General features: G+C 41.9%; 1 protein-coding gene across 1 annotated transcript in view; it reads right to left on the bottom strand.

Moving 5' to 3' along the window:
- LOC121276315 (calcium-binding mitochondrial carrier protein Aralar2-like) overlaps positions 1-18,753 on the bottom strand; it is a 280,042-nt gene that overhangs the window by 129,739 nt on the left and 131,550 nt on the right. Inside the window, exons 8-10 of the mRNA XM_041184583.1 lie at positions 13,360-13,365; positions 6,371-6,455; positions 5,825-5,983 (exon numbers count right to left, since the gene is read on the bottom strand). Coding sequence (XP_041040517.1) covers positions 5,825-5,983; positions 6,371-6,455; positions 13,360-13,365 — 250 coding nt within the window. The remainder of the gene's footprint in view (positions 1-5,824; positions 5,984-6,370; positions 6,456-13,359; positions 13,366-18,753) is intronic.

Raw genomic sequence — 18,753 nt, 5'->3', positions numbered from 1 at the left:
TCTCCTTTGCTGGCCATGTCTTCCACACAGCAGTGATGAGTTGGAAGCAATGAGCACTCTGCTTGCAGCTGGACTTAAACATGGCGCCCAGCATGATGAAACGGTGAGGCAATGGTGGGCAGGTGAATGAGAACCCTCCCGCCATGGAATCGGCGTGTTTTCCGTGAGTGCATAAATAATGAGGCAGGTTTGGGACGATACAGCATGAAAACCCACTATCGCGGCCGGCAGGTAAAATGTTGTTTCACTTAGTGCAAATCTGGGAAAATTCGGCCCAACGTTTTTATTTGCTGGCGGCTTTTCCTGCTCTCCCTATAATGGTGGCATCCTTCCATTCACTGGCCCCTATTGGCATATATATTGAAGTTGTTTTTTGAGATAAATAGCCTTATCCTGCGCTTCTGTATCACTTTGTTTATATTCAGTTAGTTCTTTATCTGCCAAAATCTGCTCAATGTAATTGTCCAACATATGCATATGTGAAGTGCGTGGTGTCTCTTCACTTTCTACTACCTGTTCAGATTCTGTAAGTGTACAATCAGTGTCAATTAGCCTCGAGGCATGTACCCTAACTGTTTGATTGCCATGTTATAAATTACTGGTTTTCCATCACTGCCTATAACCTTACCTGGGCACTTACACTTCTTCTGCCTTTCTCTTTTGTAATATACCATGTCTCCTGGATTAAAATTTATTTCTGATGGTCCTATGCAGTGCTGTAAGGCTCGCCAAATTTTCTCTGAAGTCTGAGCCTGGATAAATGCCCTTCTCCTGCATGCAAGGCATTCAAGTGCTCAGAAAAAATTAAACTAATCATACTTCCTTCCAAGGCCGCAGGTTGATCCCACATCACCAAATGTATTTTTGGGTTTTTCCCATAAGCTAATTGAGAGGGACTGGAGCCCCAAACCATTTGAAGTGAATTCTTCACATGGATTGCTCATTCCAGATGTTAGGAACTAGAGATAGTGTAAGTATGTTATATTTGTATTTGTGGGTGTTAGGAATAGGTTTTAGCTTTAAGTTTAAGTTTAATTTGCGTTTCTGTATTTGTGTGTTAAGAAAGGGGGGAATTTGAGTTTTAGTTTCATTTTAAAAGTTGCCTGCAAGTCTGAAAGTTTTGTTTGTATGTACCTACATTTTTATTGAGGTTTTACGACTCTTGAAGGGAGTTTAAGGAAGTTAAAGCAAAGGAGAAAAACTGGGCTGTTGCTTTGCAACAGGAGGCCCACAAAGAAGGAGAAAAAAAGAAAAGTAGTTTCAGTTGAAATCAAGTGCCAGGTTGGATACAGCAGAGGGAACTGAAGAGAACAGATTTCCCAACAGAACAGAAGCCAAGGAATAGGACAGAAAGGAGGGGTCCCAAGAAGACCTTCTGGTCAAAGGAAAAGAACAGGAATCTGGAAAAGGTCCTGTTAAGTGAAGTTATGAGTGAGCAGCAGAGGAAAAGGACTTCAAGGTAAAAGACAAAGCTACAGAAGGCACATGTAAAGCAATATAGGCTTGTGAGAAGCCAGAGATCCAAGGAGACAGCTGAAGGTCTGTAACTCCTTAATATGGGACTGTGAAGCAGTGGTTTTCTGTTGGCATGGCAGTGTATCTGAGAGTGTGCATGAAAGGTGAAGCCTGAATGCACATAGATATCCAGGGGGAAGGAACATCAAAAGCAGAGGTTGAAACCCTGGAGGTAGAACCTTGTTAAGTGAAAGCATCGTTTCGGAGAAGATTCCAAGGCGAGTATTTTGAGCGGTGAGATTGGAAATCCTTGTGCGAAAGGTGGAGTTCAGCGAGTCTGGTTGGCTCATGGTATGACAAGCACCTGGGGGGGAGTTCATGAGAGATCCATAACATCTTTTTGGGGTGGCATCTGTCACTTGGTTTCAGAGTGTGGTGTGTTTGACCACAGATCGCCTATTGGTTTACAAGGACTGTGTACTTACTGTGAACCTTATAGTATAAGATAGCTTTTGCAGCTTTTGTTATCCTTACAAATTGGTATATATCTGTAAAAGTATAGTTGTGGGTGAATGAGCGTTGTAATATAGTTAATCTTCTCTTGTTTAATAAATGTTTTGTTCTTTTATTACAAGTTCATCAGCTGATTCCTGTGACTCTGTTCAATAGCCAGCCTCCACATTTCTAAATGAAAAATAGAAGTTAGGATCTATCAAGCCGGGTTCTACCCTCGGATCCAGCAGTAACATCAGCTGGGATCATAACACAGGGCAGATATTGGTTTACAGCTTGGTTGGTCAACTAAGATTTTGTGAAGCATCTCTTCAATCACTCTGTGATTTATTTTATAAATCCCATTACAAAGAGACTTTCCACTGTTGTGTTCATTACTATGATATTCATATTTTCACACATACTTTCAAATTCATCATTGGCGAATTCTCCTCTACATTGTCAGGTAGGAATTTAGCCAGAGCTCCTGGTCCAGTTCCTATCCATTTTTCAAATATCCAATCCACAATTTACAATTTTTATCTTTACTATATATGACTGTTGACATACTGAATCTACACCCTGCCTATGAAGTGTAAGAGAAAAATGTTTTTGTCCTTATTCCATACCTTCAAGTCCATTGCTACAATTTCATTAAAGTCTCTTGCGAATAGGAGACTCACAATGGGCCATGATGGTGTCCTATATTTCTTTAATATATATCCCACTTCTCACTGATCTGTTTTATAAGTTTAGCATATTAATCACCCATTACCCCTGCATCCTTTAGTAGAATATTTAACCTATGACAAGATAGATGGGAAAACTGCTGATGTAATTTTAAAACAAATTGCCTTTTTTCTTTTTAAACTCCATCCCCTGATGTCATCAACACTTCTTTAATATCATGATTAGAAATGTTGGGCCTTGTTAAGAGGAAACAATAATGTCCTCATCGTGTAATCTGTAAATCTACAGATTTCACCAAACAATTGCCTTATCGTATTCCATATCTAATTTCATTTGAGCTTTTTTCATATACGGCTTACTCAACAGTAGGGGTATTTCATGGGACGCTACATCTGTGCTGACAAAATAGTTTACCCCAGCTATTTTGCACGGAATTACCACTCCCTTTAGTGATTTTAATGTGTTATCATCCCGAACCTGAAGTAGAACTTTCATATTCCTTAACCATACTTCGGTCTTACTATTTAGAGAATCCGCGTAATGCTTTAACCAATCCAATACACATATTGTGGGCATGCACCCACTGTCTAACACATCAAAACTGAATGACTCTGCAACTAGAACACCCATTACTGAACTAAAGTTTCTGGTTACCTCTTTCTGAGAATCTAACTCCAATCAAAACCAGGAGCTTATCCATGTTTGATACTTTAGCACAATCCAATAGTTTGAAAGCAAGCACTGAATTAGAGATCTCCAAATAGAATTTCTGCAATCTTGTATATAACCCGTTAAAATTCCATCATATATTGTTCTATGGAATAACCGTCCATCCTTCTAAATTTGTCAAAGTCTGACCATGCCTCCAATGCATTTAATAGATCATCTTTCTTATAAATGTCGTCCATAAATTTTAAGAGATTATCTGGTTGGTCCAAATGATGAGCCTCTAGCTCCGAAAATACTTTGCACCTGATCCTGCTTCTGTTGGGAAGCGAAAGTGCCAAGGCCATACCTTGCTTTTACTTTGGTAAGGGCATAACCCATGTCCGTATAACCACTTATTTCTTTCATTGGTCATAAGGTTCATCTTCACAGAACAACGGTGGAAAATCATACCCTGATACTTTACACCTGGTTTCAGCCATTCTTCTCCAAGTAATTCCAATTATAATCCTTTGTCTGAAAAGGTATCTTATTTTCCAATCTTCAACTTTAGGCCAGCCATCCTCTGCTACCAATATTTATTAGGATTCAAGCCAGTTGATCAAGTCAAAACTAAGGCTCAGAGCCTTTCCTTGCTGAGATCGTTTGCTGGCTTTATCCAGTGTCAACACTCCTTGCCCACACCCAGTGTCCCAGTTATTCCCTATTTATATGGTTTCAAATGCCCATCACCTGCTTCCCTTAACAATGCAATTAATATTAACAAACCCTAACAATATAATTGACAAGACATTGACAAAGGATCCTTCTGCTATGGTCGCATACCAATTGTACATTGAGTTAGTGGAAGCCCTTCCTTTTGATGAAGACCGCTGGCTGTTTTTTCGGAGCCTTGATGGCCATGTGTGTGCACTTGATGACATCTTGCACTTAAGAAGAGTCCAGCGATGGTCCCGAATGCAATGGACCTCTGTACTCGACTGTGCAGTTCAGTGTGGTACCGCCCATAGTTGCCGACCCACTCAAACAGGGCATCAGGGACCTCCTTGATTCACTGATGCGTTGCTGACCACGAGATCCCACACATATCTCCAGTGGACCCCTAGAAAGTTCAAGAGGCCTAGAAGTTCAGAGCCACGGTGATCTTCAGAGCCAATGGCACTGAGCGTCCACAAAACCCCATGGGTCCCAGCTTGTCTTGCAACATGGCGCATAAATCAGTGATGGCCCCCCTGGAGAGGCACAGCCTTTGCTGACTCTTCCACTCAGACATCTAGAGGTAGCTGAGCATCAGATGGTGGAGTCTCTCATCAGGGTAGATTCTCCTGCATGCAGGAGGCTGTTCATGTGTCTCTCTGCACCCTTCTTTGGCATCGCCAACCTGAGGCTGTTCACTCTGAGGCTGCTGATGTTCCACTAGACTCCCCTCTCTCTCTGGTGCTCCTCCTCCTCATTGGGGGCCCAAAGCCTGGGTGAATGAGGCATCTGGCAAGTGGCCTCTCTCCTTGTGCAAAGCTTTGCATCCAGACAGTTCCTCCCCTCTCACTTGTTTCTTTTAAACAAGTGCCACTGCACCAATAGCACCCTGGCAGCACGCCCCAGTGTTGACACTTTCTCCCCCTCCTATCTTCAACCACCAGTGTCCGCACTGCTCCACCCTCCCCTGTATGGCCTGCTGGTTCCCTCGATGGCTGCCACAGGGAGCCAACACTAAGCTCCCACTTGTTTGCCATCTCCTTTAAGCAGGCAAGACCCAGAAGGCCTATGTTTCCCCTGTGCCATTAACAAAATTCTAAATGCACCATAAAATTGATGTCAATTGGCCAGTTAAGGAACTTAACTATCTTCTCACTGTGTTGCTGTGCAAAATCTACTCTTCGAGTCGGCTATATTGTTAAAATATACAAAACAACGTGAAAATGTTGGACTTCTGGTCCAGCTTCATCCCTTTCAGTTTTACATTCCTCCCCCAGCTTCCAAACCCATTCCAAACAGCCCCCTAAAACTCTGGCCAGAGGGACAAGTTTCCACACCTAATTTCAAAAACACTTTGAAAGTGATATCCCCTATTAAATTAGAAGCGTAACTTATAAAATGCAGGTATACAAAGGAGCAAGTGTACTTAGCATAGATTTCATATTAAAGGATTCAACAGAACAGAGATAATAAACATTAATTGTGCCAAGTGTGCTATTCAAAGATTTTTTTTAAAAAAGCATTTTCGAAGTATTATATATGTATGGAAAGCTGTAAGTAACAATTTGCAAAATTTTCTCAGCAATCTCTAAAGTTAATATTAATGGAAGTATCAGAATGAATATGAAATGAAAACAAAACTTTATAGAAGCAAGGCAAAAAAAATGTTAATAGTTTGAATTATGGGCAGTTCATTAGAATGGTGACATATTTTGTGATCTAATAAGTCACTGCTGCCTACTTCTGTAACAACATCAAAACAGGAGGATCACATTTCCTGTTAATAATGTGAACTGACTGACTGCAGAACAATGCACAAACTGACCTCTGTAAAGTCCAATTACGCCTTCATATTGCAGCACTTTCCTGAAGCAATCATAGCTGTTACGGTACATAACCTCTTCCACAAATGACCCTGTGGAACGTTGGTTCTGCAAACGAGTTTTCACCAGGTCAATTGGATAGACAGAAGTAGCACCTGTGGCTGTAGAGCAGAGCAGCAATGAAGTTATTTTAAAATCTGTAACAATGGAGACAAGGGAAAAGACACTAAACTACTCCCTCGATAGAAATCACATTCATTAATTAAGTTCTTTTTATCTGCCAACTTTACAAAGAAAGATTTTAATTAAAATATTTTCAGAAGTAACTCTAACTCATTATTAACTTGTCTCTTCTGAAGCCAGTCTGGAGCCAAGTGAAACAGAAATACCACCTCTGATCAGTGGCAGGTACAAAAGCACTTCTATAAAGGAACTTATGATATGGTCTCCCATCAACACAATGAAGAATCTGCTCAAAAGGAAGGTAGAGAAGACATTTTTATAGAAATTGTTTATGCAGAGAGAAAAGAAAATGTATACCAACTAACCTCCAGCAATTCCACCAAGAGTAAATCTGTACCCTGACTCTGCCAGTTCCATCAGAGAAAAATAACTTTTGTCACTTCTGGCCAGCTTTAAAAAAAAAACAAAAATCTGAGAAGGCAACAATCTACAAGGGTTGGTTACTTCATAGTTCATCACAGTTCCAAATCCTAAGCTACTGCAGCAGAGCAAAAAATTAACGAATCCGTTCTGACATAAGGAAAATATGTAGAATGTAACAATTATTGCCTAATCCTTGTTAAAGCAACAAATCAAATCAACTGAGAAAACAGTTTAAAATGTCTCTCAATTTCAGGACATGTGGTAGAATCCACACACAGTAATGTAATGCAAAAAATATCAGATTGTATTTGTTCTGGAAGATTGATCAGCACACAATTGGAACAACCTGGGTATTCTACCATTCCTCACTGCATGAAAAGCTTTAAGATTAAAAATACTTTTGGAAAAGATCCAAACTAATATTCTTCTAATTTTCTGTTAGCATCCGATTTTCAGGTATAATTGACAAAGAAATAAGCTTCCATTTTTGTACAGTTCTATTTCCTCTGGCTCAAAATTGCGACACGCTGAACCAAGCATTGCCATTTAAATTGAATTTAAATTGTATTTTGACACTGTCAACAGCATGTGCCCCAGCTTTTGGTTGCAGATCACGTGCAAGTAAGATGCAGGATGCCTCAATAAAGGTGGGTATAAAGAAGAGAGAAGCTGCATTTCTGCACTCTTTGCATTGGAGCAGGCAGAACACATTTCTCAAGTGAGCTTCTTACTTTATGTTGATTTTGAAAGTAGTATTATTGAGTTTAAATACTGTATCTGTGGAGTTCTGAACAATATGTCTGTGACATCAGAATAGGTGCATCAATCATATTTAATCTATGGGGATGAAGATGGTGAAGTCAAGTATGAAATTCGTCTTGATGACAAGCAGTACAAATACCACCTTCCTGTCCCTAACCTGCGACAACATTTAGAGAAATTTTAACATGGTGAACGGGTAGGTTTAGGTACCAGAAGGGTGAAATCCAAGAAAAATGGAAGCATGTCAGGAAGCTGGCTCCAACCCACTAAGTTCCCCAATTAAATGCAGTGCATTAGGCAATGTATGACTAACTTCTTGGAAAAAAGGTGAATTGTCAATTTCAATTGTTAATCTTTAATTACAGCAGGATGAAGGTGGCTATGTGGGTTTTCCAAAGTTTTTGAAAACTGTCAATGAAAGCTTGGCAAGTGAGTGCTTGGGTGAAAAGGTTTGTTCATAGTTCTTGTGCTGAGAGGTTACTTCACACAATTAGGAGTTAGCATTACTTACTATAGCGGTGTCATCTGCACTTTGGAGGTTCAGCAGTCTGATCTACAATTTGGAGCACTGAATTATCACATTAGCATGGATGCCACCTATGTTGTGCTACTTTGAGCCTCAGAGGGGGACCAAGATGATCACCAGCAGCACCAGGACCTGTGCCAAGGACAGCTTGCTGCACAGCTCTGCAGCTCCACAGAAAGGAGGGCATCAGCAGACATGCAACACTTAGCAGACAATATGGAGTACATAGGGTCTACTGGCAGACGTTGTCGATAAATGAACATCAGTGTTTCAGGAGACTCAGGGTGTTGTGTCAGGTGATGGCAGGCATTTCCAACCTTCTGGTGATCATACTTAACCAGTGACCATCACAGTCTCCACCGCTCTCAACATTTTCACCTCAGAATGTTGTCCTGGAAAGATTCAGAGACTCTTGCTGTCACAAATGCATAAATCAGATGATTGTTTTTTTTGCCAGAAACAGTAATTATGTCAACTTGGTCTCTAATGGTTCCAATCAGAATGAACTGGCTGGCTTCCCACAGGCAAGGCATCACTGACTGCATGCAAATGGAAGTTAAGGCACCCTTCTATTACGCCGGAGTATTTGGAAACTATAACGGTTTCCACTCCATTAACTTGCAGCTGGTGTACAGCCGCAAAAAGATATTTATGCAGGTGTGTGCAGGATTTCTGTTTGGCTGCCCTGATGCTTTTGTCTTGCAGCAATCCACCCTCCCAGTTGTCTTCTGACCTAGAAACAGAGTTATGGGCCAGCTACTCAGAGACAAGGGATAGCCACCGAAAACTTGCCTGATGACATTTCTCATAAACCTGCAGAATGAGGGAAAGGAATGATGCAATGAATGCCATATGACCACCGGATGTGTCAAATTTTTACTCTTCCCTTTCCCACAGGTCCTAACTGATGCAACCTGTGTGGTTTCAGCAGATTTAGAGACAGGCTGCTCAGATCCCTGCCCTGGCAGCTGACGCACTCTTGGCTGATGTCCTCTGCATTGTGGAGCCCATGAGAGCCCCAAAGTCTGCTTCACCTACATCTGTGAAGGGGCAGATTTGGCCATCAGGACACAAAGCAGCATGTGGGGTACTTACTGAGGAAAAGAAGTGGAAATGCTTTGAGCTGAGTTCCCACTTCCATGTCCCCTTTCACCATATTCCCTTTTGTTTCCCAACTGCAGTGCCCTGCTAGCAGTGAGCTGGAGAACGCTTTGCAGATCAATGGGGCATTAAATGGCTGCAGCTAGGGTATCAATTATCTTATTAAAGCTGGCATAGTATGTAAGGCATTGGCATATGTCTGCATGTATTCATGTAATTGCTATCTTTAATGCTCCATTCTTGCCATTCATGCCGTCCTTGCCACAGCTGATGACATGATTGCAAATACCTTTGACATTGTGCCACTGATGCTTGAGATGGATTCTTCTAATCTCTCTGAAAGCATGCACAATGCAGCTGGATTGTCTGCACATTCTCTGCTGCTGGCTCTGAAGTATCATGTTCTTTGATGACTCCCAAGTTATCAACATGTGTCCAGCTGAACAGACCTTTGAGCACCCTGTGCCCTCCAGTGAGGATTCCCCACACCTGTCACCGCCGCCATCCTCTCCTTGCTCACCTGTGATGTGTGACTCACCAGGTGAAAACTCAATTATTTGTTTTACCGGTCCTGCAGAATTGTAAGCATATGAGCTACTGCATGGTATGCAAGGGTCATGTGATAGTGCACCATCAGAGGGATTTACTTCCTCTGAAGAGTCAGTGGCGGTGGCTAGCTGGACCAACTCCTGCAGGGTGAGGGAAAGCCTGATGACAGAGAAAAGACATAAGGTACCTGTCAAGGTACAAAAGGTTCATGTTAATATTATGTACATAGTCATTCATCACTCGCTGTTGACATCAAATTTTACACATAATTATCTAATATTTAATTTTGTCACCGGTAACTTGAGAGCCGTCTCTCATCTCCCCAAATCTGAAGGTTAGGCACACCAAGACTCTGTATTTGTTAGCTATGAGGTGACTGGAGGATCACCTCTGGTTTTCCCTCATGTTCTGTGCTCTGTTCTCCTGTAGGGACAGAAAAAAGACTTACGAATTACAGAATGTCTTGAACGGATGGAGAGCATTTGTTGAGGATGACTATAAAGGAGACACATGACATTGCATAAGGGTTGGGGTGAGTGTCAGCCATGAAAAGGCAGATGGGGATGTGAGGAAGTTGCATAGGCCTAGGGGGTTGGGCATACCTGCAAGGTAAGTTGTTGTGAGCAGTGATATGCTGGAGTAGACTTAAGAAGGCCAAGTGAAAGGGTTGGGATGATATGCATATAAGGATGTAAATGAATGAACCATGGCGGTCAATTTTCCTGTCCTGCTTAAGTAATTGAAGAACTTCCTACATTGCATCCAGGAGCATTGCATTATGCACCTGTTGTCATCATCCTCTGCTACCTCCAACCATACCTTCTTGTTGTTCCCAGCCAGTTTCCTCCTTTTGCTAGGGAATACTATATACCTCCAGCTCCTCACCACCACCAGCACATGCAGCAAGGCATCACTGAACTGAGGAACAGCCTTTGCCCTGCTAGTCTTCATTCTCCCACTTCTTTTCCTTTGGCTCCCAACTCCAAAATCTTTGGTACTGCATTTTTCAGTGTCCCTTTAAATACTGAAATTGAAGTCACATCGTGTGGGTCGTCAACATGTTCAGTCACAGTGATTGGTGGAAAATGAAATGATTGGGTTAAAATGCCACTGGCAGACAAACTGCACTGATTTCCAGTGTGCCAATGAACACCAGCCTCCTCCTTCCACCCCATCACATCTCGATTTTAAAATCCAGATTAGAGTGTCTGAAGGTTAAGATTCACCAGGGAGGTGCACAGGAATTTTGTAAAAGGTAGTGTGTCGTATTGGAGCCTTGGTGCAGGGTTGATATTTATTTGTCTGTCAAGATGAAAGTTCCTTGACTCTCTTTAGTGCAGAGAGGCTCTGGGAGCCATACTTACAAGGACAGTCAGTCTACAGTCCACAGGTACATTCAACAAGTCATAAAAACATTATCTGTCAGAGCTGGGAGTTCACTGCCAACACCATGAATCCCAAGAACCAGCAGGCACTTGCATTAAGTGGCTAGTTTTCCAAATATTCAGGGAGTCACTGATGGCATACAAGCAAGTAATCATTCTCCACTGCAGAGCTTATATGATCAGGAAGGGCAGCTACTCTATCAACAAGCAGTTTGTGAATAACCAACAGTTTAATATTACGCATGTCAGTGCTAAATTCCCAGCTAGCACACAAAACACTTAATCTCATGCAGTCACCCAGTGAAGGGTGATTGTTGGTTGAACAGAGACACCTGTCTTGACTCATGATTCCTCTGTCTCAAATTCAATTCTCATACTGGGTGAATGTAAAGATGCTCCCACAAAATCTATCACAGATTACATGATAAGTATTCCAAAACAGTACTTTGGGTGCTTGAACAAAGCAAAAGGGATCCTAATATATTAACCAGCAAAAATGCCCATGATCATTGTTGTGTTCTGTATGTCGCACAATCTGGCCATTAACAAAGGCATGATCCTGAAGCAGAAGTGAGACTCCTTAGGAGAGGAAGAAGAGACACAACATGAGCCAGAAGAGGATCAAGAATGGCAAGCAGCAAGCCTCTTGCAAGTTGCCTCAATTTTCCTGAAATACTGTGTAATCCAATAACAAACATCATAGTTCTCCTGTCACCATCTCTAAACCCTGAATAATCTGAACAATGACCCCAGCTCCAAAGAAAGAACCTGTGCCCAGCACAGCACTTAAACTCTATGAAGAAATCAAAATAACTCCCCACAGAGAACACACTATGCCAAAAATTTATCAAAATAAACTTGATCCCACAGTGCTTTTCCTTCCCATCAGTCAATGGATGTTGTGTTTTACTAGCTAATCTCATGTTCCTTCTTGGTAATGTTTCCATCAGAGGAGACAGTGAGGTGGCCGTAAGATTCTGTCACTGCCACTGATAGTCTCCTAAATTGAGGTAGCTCATGACCCCCCCACCTGCCTCAGCATGTGAAGAATCCTGCCTCAAACACCATGAAGTAGGCTACGTAGTCTTGAGTATATACATATATAAAGTAGAGGGTACAGGTATGGAGTTGATTCCATCCTAGTTCTTTACACATCTCTGTCCATCTCTAGACAGATTCTGGCTCTGGATTATGTGCCTTCTTACATCACTGCATGACAGTACTGTACTCAGTCCTGCATTAACCCTGTATGAACCAGACCCTACTATACACCTTCCCCCTAGTTTTTATCCCATGGATATAGAGTTATGTTAGTTTACTTCAAGCCTTACATTGTTATAAGTCTTGTGCATTTACCTTTTTGTTACAACCTTAGTGCTATTCCAACATTATTACTATTACAGTATTAAAGTTAACAACATTCTTGCTACCCCATCTCTCCCCTTCAAGTCCTTGAAGTTAGAAGTTCAGGCAGTCTGGAGGATTTATAATCCTTCCATATCATTTGCCATTCTGTTGAGACAGTGGTAGGCTCTAGTGATTCTGGTTCTTGTTTTTGGCTTGGAAGTTGGACTGGCACCTGGGTATGATTTCATTGTTTCTTCCATTACTTGATGTTAAACCACATCTGGTTGGTCTGGCTGGTTTGGTGGTGCATGGTTGTTGTTACTCTTGACCGGTTCTTGCAGGGTAGGCCAAAATGGTATTCATCTGCTAGGCAGTGCCTTTTCTTCTTCTTTTTCCATTTGGGCCATTGGCAAGCTCTTTGAGGTTGAGGAAGGGCATTCTTGTGGCAAGAAGAACATTGATTAGCATGCTAACCTCTGTTTTTGTTGTTGATGGTGCAAGACTGCTACAAGGTTCCATAATCCCTTATGGTTCTGGCACACTGGCTGGAAGTTGTCGTGTGTGCACAGTGGTTGGTGTGTCTACCAACCGTACCATCATCGTTGTTAGAGGTAGATGTGCCTCAGACTGTTGATCCTTCTCTGGCACCACTTCCACTGGAGGTGCCATGGTAATCTCATGTGTGGTAGGTTGGTCTGACCACTGGGGTCTTTCCAGTACCTGGAATGATAATGGACAAACCTACTCCGCAAAAAAGAGAAGAGAGGTCGCATGTGAAATTAGAGTCTGAATACTCTTTGGTGTTTGAGGAAGCAGGGCCGTGCTATTCAAGACAGTGGTAGTCTTGACATCTTCTGCCGTCTGGAGGGGACCTACGGCTTCGCAGGCATCCCTGCTCAAAGAAAGAAAGACTGATTCCAGACAATGTACATCAGCTCAAAGATCTGTTTGCTACTCCATGTTGTATTCTCTCCACTGATCAGTTTTTTTTTAGCAAAGTGTAATTCCTCTGTGCTGCCTTTCAAGGTCACATTCTGTAATTGAGCTTCTGTGAATTGTTTTTGAAAGACCTCACACTCTTTACTGAGAACTTCTACCTTCGCTTGGCATTCCGTGTTCTGGATTTTCATCTCTTCATATATCTCTTTGGGAATGGAATGTTTTTCCAAGGTTCGTTCCAAATGTATAAGTGCTTCCTTCAATGCTGCAGTCTCATGCTTGTACCTCTCAGGTTCCCCACAGAATAGTGAACATTCCTGACTCTTCTCTGAAAACCGAGTTGCCAGTTCTTTCAGAGTGGCATTAAATTAATTTTGTCTCAATTTGTAATGTTCCGAGGGACAAACTTGGACCTGAGGCATCCTTGTAGCATGTGACGGTCTTTCAACAGGTTTTCCTTTTTGTTGCGAAACTCAAGTACATTGTCTTGAGTTTTCTTGTAATTTAGCCAAGTCTCATTGAGTTTGTTTTGCTGTGCTGCCATTCTGCTGCTCAAGCCGTTGTATTGCCAGAGGGTAATGGATTGTTTTTGAATCTGATCCTGAGCATAAGGGTTTTAGATCCGGACGCTGCCACCATGAAGAATCCTGCTTCAGACTCCATGAAGTAGGCTTCATTTGAGTATACTAACAGCAAGACTTTATTAAAAAGTCATAACTCTATACATATATACAGTAGCGGGTGCAGGTATGGAGCTGACTTCATCCTAGGCCTTGAGACATTTCTGTCCATCTCTAGAATGACCCTGGGTCTGGGTCATGTGCTTTCTTACATCACTGTGTGGGCAGTACTGTACTCAGTCCCACATTAGCCCTGCATGAACCAGATCATACTATTACAGAATGGACATCAGATAGCTACAGGATTTCTTAGGATATATGGCTTAGAAACTGGCCACCAGTACATGCCAGCGTTTATGCTCCACTTGAGCCTCTTCCCATTGTTCCTCATCTACATCTACCATAGTAATCATTTATTTCCTTCTCCCTCAAATGCTTCTCTAGCTTCCCTTTAAATGCATCTATACTATTTACTATAATCACATCCTGAGGTAGCGAGTTCCACCTTTTTACCACTCTTTGAGTCAAGAAGTTTCTTCTAAATTCCCTTTGGATTTGTTGGTGGCTATCTTATGTAGATGGCCTCTAGTTATGTTCTTCCCCACAAGAAGAAATATTAGCTCTGTATACAATATCTCAAATCGTTTCATAATTTTAAAGACCTCTATCAGGTCACCCCCTTCTTTTATCAAGAGAAAAGAGACCTCAGCCTGTCAATCCTTTCCTGTTATGTACAGCCACGCATTTCTGGTATCATCCTTACAAATCTTCTCTGCAACCTCTGCGATGTATCTATATCCTTCATATATGGCAATCAAAACTGCACACAGTATTCTAAGTGTGATCCAACTAAGGTAAACTACAGGTTTAGCATAACTTCCCTATTTTCTTCTATCCCTCTAGAAATAAAGTCTAGTGCATGGTTTACTTTTTTTATGGCCTTGCTAATCTGTGATTGATGTATCTGTACTTCAAGATCCCTTTGTTCCTCTACCTCACCTAGATTTGCACCTGCCAAGTAATAAGTGGTCTCCCTATTCTTCCGATGAAAACGTACTACCTCATATTTATCTGTGTTGAACTTCGTGTGCCAATTATTTGCCCATTCTCTAAGTTAATTAATTTCATCTTGTCATTTGTTGCAGTCCTCATCAGTATTGACTATCCCCCAATTTGATGTCATCCCCAATTTAGATTTTGTTTTTGATCCCAAAGACCAAATTGTGAACAGCAGTGGTTCCAGAACTGATCCTTCTGGAATACCTCTTCATATCTCCTGACACCCTGAATAACTACCCTTGACTCCTACTCTCTGCTTTCTGTCTTGAAGCCAGCTAGCAATCCATTCTGCCACTTGTCCACTGACTTCACATTCTCTGACCTTATTCATTCATCGATTATGGAGCACCTTATTGAAGGCCTTAGGAAAATCCAGATAAATTAAATCTAATGCATTATCATTGTTTATTCACTCTGTTACCTCATCTCAAAATTCAATAAGGTTGGTCAAGCAAGATTTTCCCTTTCGAAATCCATACGCATTATTCATTATTATATTCCTCATTTCTAGATGTTCTTCTATCCTCTCCTTTAGTAGGAGTTCCATTATTTTTCTTACCACCGATGTTAAGATCTGTAATTCTCTGGACATTTCTGTCCTTTTTCTTAAATATATGAATTTTAATAGTTATCCTCCAGTCCTTTGGAACTACACCTTTTTGTATTATTAAATATGAGAAATAATGCCTCTGCTATCTCTTCCCTAGAATCTTTTAAAATACGTGGATGCAATCCATCTGGACCAGGGACTTTGAGTTTGTTTAGTTTATTCAGTACATCCCCTTTTAATTTTAAATGTGCTTATCTCATCGCACTTCTCATCAATCAATGTCATGCCTGCCTGTTCCATCTCTCCAGTCATGTTTGATGCTGCTGCACCTCTCTTGAATGGCAGTGGCTTTGCACTGACAGCTATCAGGCTGCTGAAAAACCACTTGAGTGGAAGGGAGGACTGATGTGAATATGTTGCATTGGGAAAGGCAGCAACCTCAACCCTGGCTTGGTCATACCTTGTCATATACCTTGCCTGTGTCATTGGACCTAAATCCACAAAGATTCCATGAAATAATTTTTTATCTTAAAACAGTATGCAGCATCATATTTATTCCATCAAATGACCTGCTTCAAAAACCTGTGTTTAAATCCCTCCATGGCCACACACAATTTCTGTAACCTCTTCCATTTCTACAACACTCTCAGAACTTTACATTGTTTCAGTTCTAGCTGCTTATGCAATCTGAGATCCCTTCATCTCAAGATTGGCAGCAAGTTTTCAGCAAACTGGGTCCAAAACGCAGGAAGTTCCTCCCTACACATTGTGTGATTACTCTTCTGTTAATTACCTTAGAAAGTTTTCCTACGTTAAAAGCATAATATAAATGCAGGCTGTTCTTGAGCCCTCCACTTGAATTGTACAACCACTTACTTTCACATCAGGTGAAGTGGATTTTGCATTAAAATTGTTTCTCAAAACATTTTTCTTCCCCTCAGCTCTCACTCCTCTCATTGTTAAAATGTTACTGGACTAATAATTCAGAGGCCTAGACTACTACTCTGGATACCATGGTACCTAGTGGAATTTAAACTCAATTAGTTTATAAATCTGGAATAATATATATGCTGGTCTCAATAATGATGATCCATGAAGCTACTGGACTGTTGTAAAACACCATATGGTTCACTAATGTCATTTTGGAAAGGAAATCTGCTGTCCTTACCCAGTCTGGCTACATGTAACTCCAGATGAGGTTGACTCTTAACTGCTCTCTGAAATGGCCTAGCAAGCCACTCAGCTATATCAAACTGGTACAGAAAAGTTAAAAGAATCCAAATCGACCACTGGGCATCAAACTAGACACCGGAACTGACAAAGACACACCCTGCCCAATCTACCTGCAAAGTCCTACTCACTAACATCTGAAGGCATTCTCACCTCACCTCTTGAATTCAGCTCTTTTTGCCCATACATGGATCAAATCTGTAATGACGTCTGGAGCCGAGTGGGCCTAGTGAACCCGAACTGACCATCAGTGAGCAGGAAGTGCCACTTGATAGCATTGTCAAGGACACTATGGACTGATTAGGTGGCAATTGGCCAGGTTGGACTTGTCCTGCTTTTTGTGGACAAGACTTTCCCGGGCAATTTTACACATTGTCAGGTAGATGCCAATGTTGTAGCTGTACTGGAACAACTTGGCTATAGGCAAGGCTTATTCGTGAACACAAGTCTTTAGTATTACCTCTGGGTGATGTCAAGGTCCGTAGTCCTTGATGTGCCCAGTGTCTTCAGCCATTTCTTGATTTAACGTGGAGTGGATCAAATCGGCTGAAGACTGGCACCAGTGATGCTGTGGACTACAGGAGGAGGCTGAGATGGATAATCCACCTGGCACTTCTGGCTGAATATAGTTGCAAACGCTTCATCCTTGTCTTTCGCGTTGATGTGCTGAGTTCTCCAATCACTGAGGATGGGGTTATTTGTGGCGGCTCATCCTCCCGTCCGTTGTTTAATTGTCCACCACCATTCACGACTGGATCTGGCAGGGCTGTAGAGCTTTGATCTAATCCATTGATTGTGGGCTCACTGAGCTCAGTCTATCGCAAGCTGCTTCCGCTGTTTAGATGTATGTAATTCTGTGTCGTAGCTTCACCAGGTGTCAAGTCATTTATATAGCACTGCTTTCCTGCAATACTCATTGAACCAACACTGATCCCATGGATTGATGATAATGATAGAGTGAGGGATATGCTGGGACATGAAATTGCATATGGCAGTTGAATACAATTCTACTGCTACTGATGGCCCAAAGCACTAAATGGAAGCCCAGTTTTGAGCTGCTAAAGCTGTTCTCAAGCTATCTCATTTGGCACGGTGGTACACTCAACGTGAAGATGAGACTACATCTCCAGAAGGACTGTGAAGTGGTTACTGCTACTGATAACTGTCATGGACAAATGCATCTTTTATTTTATTCTTTCATGTGATTTGGGCATTACTGACAAGGCCAGCATTTGTTGCTGATCTCTAATTGCCTCGAGTTGGTGGTGGTGGTGAGCTGCCTTCTTGAACTGTTGTAGTCCATTTGGTGGAAAGTACACTCACAGTGCTGTTAGGAAGGGAGCTCCAGGATTTTGACCCAGCGACAGCGAAGAAATGGCAATATAGTTCCAAGTCAGGATGGTACGTGGCTTGGAGGGGAACTTGCAGGTGGTGGTGTTCTCACCCATTTGCTGCCCTTGTACTTCCAGATGTTGGAGGTTGTGGTTTAGATGATGCTTTCAAAGGAGACCTGGTGAGTTGCTGCAGTGCATCTTTATATAGAACACAACGTGCACTGGTGTTGGAGGGAGTGAATGTTTAGGGTGGTGAATGGGGTACCAATCAAGCAGGCTGCTTTGTCCTGGATGGTGTCAAACTTCTTAAGTGTTGTTTGAGACACACTCATCCGGCAAGTAGAGAGAGAGTATTCCATGACACTCCTGGCTGGTGCCTTGTAGATGGTGGACAGGCTTCTGGGGGTCAGGAGATGAGTTACTCACCACTGAATTCCCAGCCTCTGATCTGCTCTTGTAGCTACAGTATTTATATGGCTGATCTAGCTTCTGGTCAACAGTAACCCCCAGGATATTGATTGTCGGGGATCCAGCAATAGTGATTCCATTGACTATCAAGGGGGGATGGTTAGGATCTCTCTTATTGGAGATAGTCATTGCTTGGCATTTGTGTGTTGTGTGTTAATTGACACTTAACAGCCTAAGGTGGAATGTTGTCCAGGTATTGTTGCATATGGACATGGTATGCTTCAGTATCTGAAGAGTTGTGGATGGTACTGACCATTGCGCAATCATCTGCAAACATCCGACTTCTGAAGAGTAATGGGTTAACGTCACAAGCACATGATGCTGATGTAATAATGGTGCAACATCATATGATTGAGTCACAGAGATATGGTGGGGAGCAGAAGTTCCAGAGGTCCAATATGTATATAGTAGCTGTAAATAAAGAGTAAGGTTTTAACAAGCTACAATCTCCAGCA

Source organism: Carcharodon carcharias, chromosome 3 (genome assembly GCF_017639515.1).
Source record: "Carcharodon carcharias isolate sCarCar2 chromosome 3, sCarCar2.pri, whole genome shotgun sequence".
Lineage (NCBI taxonomy): Eukaryota > Metazoa > Chordata > Chondrichthyes > Lamniformes > Lamnidae > Carcharodon > Carcharodon carcharias.
Note: the sequence above shows the minus strand (reverse complement) of the source record. Positions and strands in the feature narration are given on the sequence as shown.